Source organism: Octopus bimaculoides, chromosome 14 (genome assembly GCF_001194135.2).
Source record: "Octopus bimaculoides isolate UCB-OBI-ISO-001 chromosome 14, ASM119413v2, whole genome shotgun sequence".
Lineage (NCBI taxonomy): Eukaryota > Metazoa > Mollusca > Cephalopoda > Octopoda > Octopodidae > Octopus > Octopus bimaculoides.
Genome location: NC_068994.1, coordinates 16,270,712 through 16,276,207, shown reverse-complemented (window position 1 = coordinate 16,276,207; position 5,496 = coordinate 16,270,712). Strand labels below are relative to the sequence as shown.

Below are 5,496 nucleotides of genomic sequence, written 5' to 3'. Positions count from 1 at the left end.
GCTTAAGGTGCCATGCAGTAGGACTGAACCTAGAACCGTGTTTTTGGGAAGCAAGCTTCTTAACAAACTGCCATATTTGTGCTTCTTTAAATTCTTGAAAATAATTTCTCCAACACAATTGCTTATGTCCAGCAGTTACACCATTTGCCTGCGGGGATTCAACAAATTTTTAGGGGCAATTTTTTTCAAATTTTAATCACCAATCTGTCATATCCTGTTAGGAATTGATGAAGCTATCATGTTAATGATACAAACATATATTTTGTTGTTTTTAGGTGTTGGCTGATGCATTGGGCAATTTGCATGCCCTTGGAGAGGAAAATTCTTTCTACCAACCAGTCATTTGTTACATTCTTAACCCCAAATCTATCTCAATGGAAGAATTGTATGGAGGAATAAATCGACTTACTTTAGAATGGCATGATGGACTAATGGCCATTGTTATTAGAATAGCTGTTGTAGTAAGTTAATTAATTAATTTCAAATGGGAGCATACGTAAATATGATACATTAAATTATCTTATCTTTTATATCTTTCTTGCTTCGGTCATAGGAATGTGGCCATGCTGGGGCACCACATAGGATTTAGCCAAGCAAATCAATCAGCTCCAGTCGACCCCCACTACTTTAAAGTCTGGTCTCTTTTGCAAGCTGCTAAGTTATGGGGATGTAAACAAACCAACAATGGCTGTGAAGTGGTGTGGGGACAACCCCCCTCCACACACATACAGTGGGCTTCCATAGAGTCTCTGTCTACTAAATTCATTCACAAGGCATAGGTCAGTTCAGAACTAAAGAAGATGCTTGCCTGAGATGCCGTGCAGTGAGACTGAATTTGAAACCACATGGTTCCAAATTGAGTTTCTTAACCACATAACCGTTATTGAGATTGAAGAAGAATATTAACCTTTTTTGTTACCATACTTATGTTGACCTATGTGAAGGCACATGGCTCAGTGGTTAGAGCGTCAGGCTCACATTCATAAGGTAGTGAGTTCAATTCCCAGACCGGACTGTGTGTTGTGTTCTTGAGCAAGACACTTTATTCCATGTTGCTCCAGTTCACTCAGCTGTAGAAATGAGTTGCGATGTCACTGATGCCATGCTGTATCAGCCTTTGCCTTTCCCTTGAACAACATCGGTGGTGTGGAGAGGGGAGATTAGTGTGCTTGGGCGAGTGCTGGTCTTCCATAAACAACCTTGCCCAGATTTGTGCCTTGGTGGTGAAATTTCTAGGTGCAATCCCATGGTCATTCATGACCGAAGGGGGTCTTTACTCTTTACCTTTTTATGTTGACCTACACCAGTTTTGTTTCAATTAATTTTGAAAATAATGAAGAATTTAGTATAATATCTTTGGACTTATTAAGATGGTGTTTGGAACATAAATTAACTTGAAATTTTGATGCAAGGTTTTGATCAAAATTCACAAACCCTTTAGCATTCACATTATTCTGACAAAAGTAATGCTTATTTATTCACATCATCATCATCATCATCATCATCGTTTAACGTCCGCTTTCCATGCTAGCATGGGTTGGATGATTTGACTGAGTACTGGCAAGCCAGAAGGCTGCACCAGGCTCCAATCTGATCTCGCAGAGTTTCTACAGCTGGATGCCCTTCCTAACACCAACCACTCCGAGAGTGTAGTGGGTGCTTTTACGTGCCGTCTTTAATTAATCATGCATTGTCTTGTAGCATTTAGATTTTGATGAGGTAACTGTTAAAATTTAGAATGACATTGTAGGGTAGGTGTGAGAGGTCACATCTGGCTGATTTGAGTATAAAACAGAATATTTGAGCTAGATATGGCCGGTTCAAATACTAAAGGGTTAAAATACTAAAGGGTTAAGTGTGTATCATAGAACAAAGGGCAGCCCTGAGTGGGTTGGTATCAAAAGGGTTAATACACAATTTTATTTTTAAACAAAAGGGTGCAGAGAAATCAGGTAATTTCTTTTAATTTATTTCAATTTTTTTTTCTGTATTTTCCAAATGGAATTGTTTATTGGATAAACAGTTATTTTGTCATTTGCATGTTTATTATAACATTTGACAAACTGTTTTCTTTCGAGAATAAAGATTAAGTATCAAGGGAAGATCTAATTATGTTGATCTGCTTTGGGAAACCTTAACTGGATGTACTAATGAAATATGAATAAATTTTTTTTTGTTGTTGTTTAGTTCAGTGTGCACAAAATATTTTTAGACTTTTATTTAAATTATTCAAAAAGAAAAGAAATTATTTTGCTTGAGATGAAAATATAATCAATCCCAATATTTCCTGGTTTTTCTTTTTCATTTTTAAAACTAGATATAATTACTTTTCTATTGTTATATGAATTAGTATTTGTGTTTTTATTTATGTAGTAAGATTTTTCCTCATTTAAAATTTAGCTTATACATGTATCTTATGCCTCTCATTAATTCAACTTAATTAAGAAAGATTAATTTGCCAATGAGATTCAGATATACTGGTATACTAATTATAAACTGACAAGTTTTTAAACAATTCAATATATGTATGTATACAAGTAAAAGTACCATTCCATATAATGTGTACAATATTTTCATTTAGCAGTTGCAACATAAAATTGTGATTTCAAAACTCATTCAATTCATATTTATGCTACAATTTATTTTAAAACAAACTGTGAGGACTACAGTTTTTTCTTGAAAATATTTTAAAAGATGGATTTTACTTAATTTCATCAGTAAACTATAATTTCCCTAGCTTAAGTGTGAATCACTACAGTTGAAATATTGATTTCCTGAAAAGCTCTCACCTTAATTCAATTCCACTTATTTAATTATCTCTTTACACCTGTTAAATGGCTATGCAATTTCTAACTGGCAACAAGTCTCTGCAGAATATTGAAGTTCAGATTGCAGTAGTGCTTTACATTTATGTTATTTTATTCCTAATAATAATCTAACTATTAGTTAAGTACAGTGTTACCTTGGTATTTTTGACTTATTATTTTTGCAAACAAATAATGTTAAAAACTGGAATTCTTATTAATTAACTTTCTGGACAAAAACTTTCTTGTTACATAAATCATTTTTCCTCTTTTCCCCCCTGGTGGCATTATTATGCATGTATGTATGTGTGTGTGTGTGTGTGTGTGTCTGTGCGTATACACACACACACACATATATACATATATACAAAATGAGTTTGGAAGGATATATTTTCCAGGCAGATACCATATTAGCTCTCAGTTAAGTTCTAGTTAATGGCTAACTGGAATGTTGCATTTGCAAAAGTGAGTAGTTGCTGCCACAGAAACACATATAGGTCATTTTAATATGCTGTATATAACTATAAAATAAATTTTGGGGATGAACAAATCTTCATACTCTTTATTATTAATATATATAAATGTTTTTAAGAGATAAATTTTGAAAAGCTGCATTCCCTCGCTTTCGGTAAATATGTTGCTTATTTTTGGTAGTTTTTTTACTTATTTAGTCCCTCGATAGCGTGAGGCATTGATACACAGTTAATGCCCTTTATATATAATTATATATATATATATATATATATATATATATATATATATATATATATATATATATATATATATATATATATATATATATATGGAGATCAAAACAGGAGATTGGAAAACAAAATTGGGGTATTATTTTTCCATTATCACATGTGTTTCATTCACTAATAGGAATTACAAGAGAATACACATTGTAGAAAACATGTAAGATATCTTTTATTAGAAATTCTTCAGACATTGAATCATATAATAAATTTTATTATTCACTGTTTGAAGAATTTCTAATAGGTGATATCTTACACATTTCTTCTAAAACCTTGTAACAGCTAATAGGAATTACAAGAGAATACACGTTGTAGAAAACATGTAAGATATCTTTTATTAGAAATTCTTCAGACATCGAATCATATAATAAATTTTATTATTCTCTGTTTGAAGAGTTTCTAATAGGTGATATCTTATACATTTCTTCTACAACCTTGTAACAGCTATTTTCAAATTAAACATGTGTAATGGTGAATAAGTAATACCAAACAAAACTTTTTCCCAATCTCCTGTTTTGATATGTATTTACCCTGCTACTTTCTAGTAACTTTCAACTCTTATGCATGCCTTACACAAATATAACATCTACATACAATTTTGAAGTATTGAAATATGCAGATGTGCTTCATGAAGACAGAACTTGAATTATAATTCTATTTTTTTACATGCACGCATGCACTGAATGATGCTCTTATATGCAGAGAGCATTACAAATCTAATTACATTCTAAAAGGTAGTGTAGGAAAATCAGTATTAATCCCTGATTAATATCTAATTTTGTAAAGTAAGGAAGACAATGACTACTGAAAAGGTTGCAAGACACAAGGAAAATTTTAGTAAAAATAGATAAGTAAATGAGTGGAAATTGTGCCAGTGAGTGTGTTAAATTAATAAGGCACTAAAAGAGAATGACTCTCTCCAGACACAATAAACTCTGGACATGTTTTTAACATTACCAGTATAGTGAAGGCACATGACTAAGTGGTTAGGGTCTTCGGCTGAAGATTGTAAGGCTTGGAGTTTGATACATGGTAGTATGTTGTGTCCTTCAGCAAGATACTTTATTTCACATTGCTCCAATCTACTCAGCTGGCAAAAAACAAGTAGTACCTGTATTTCAAAAGGCCAGCCTTGTCACGCTCTGTTTCAAGCTGAATCTCCTTGAGAACTACATTAAGGGAACACATGTTTGTGGAATGCTCAGTCACTTGCATGTTAATTCTTCCATGAGCAGGCTGTTCTATTGATTTGATCAACTGGAACCTGCATCATCATAAATGATAAAGTGCCAGGTTTAACATCACCAGGGAAGTGTAGACATCACCTAACTCCTTAAAGTAATGATGAAAGAATCATGAAATAAAGATGCAAGATTGCACACATTTTAGCATAAAAATAAAGAGTTATTTAGAAAATATATTGCTCTGAGACATTATAAATGCATTCGAGTCTCATGGCTGGCCGGCAACTTATTTTTCTGCATTATATGGATAATTTATCCTGATCACGCTATTTTATAGCATTATCACGTGTTTGAGAAAAAAATTTATTTCTGTTTCTTACAATACATCTTAATGTTTCTAAAGACAAAATTTGTTTGTTTACTTTCTTCGTAAAAGTTGAATTTAATTTTTAATGTTTTTTTGTTTAAAGGACACAAGCCCAAAACACCAGTGGGTTATCTCTGATGGTCCTGTTGATGCCCTTTGGATAGAAAACATGAATACTGTTCTTGATGATAATAAAATGCTTTGCCTGGCAAACAGTGAAAGAATCAAGTTAACACCTTATATCCACATGTTGTTTGAAGTTGAAGATCTTGCAGTTGCCTCTCCTGCAACTGTTAGTCGGTAAGCATTACTAGAACACTGTTGAGAAGCTTCTTTCAGTATATTATATATATATATATGTATATATATATATATGAATATATATA

At 32.6% G+C, this 5,496-nt stretch overlaps 1 protein-coding gene across 1 annotated transcript in view; it reads left to right on the top strand.

Annotated features, from left to right (window-relative positions):
* LOC106867680 (dynein axonemal heavy chain 6-like) overlaps positions 1 to 5,496 on the top strand; it is a 319,316-nt gene that overhangs the window by 100,196 nt on the left and 213,624 nt on the right. Inside the window, exons 29-30 of the mRNA XM_052973027.1 lie at positions 276 to 461; positions 5,214 to 5,410. Of these exons, the coding sequence (XP_052828987.1) occupies positions 276 to 461; positions 5,214 to 5,410 (383 nt within the window). The remainder of the gene's footprint in view (positions 1 to 275; positions 462 to 5,213; positions 5,411 to 5,496) is intronic.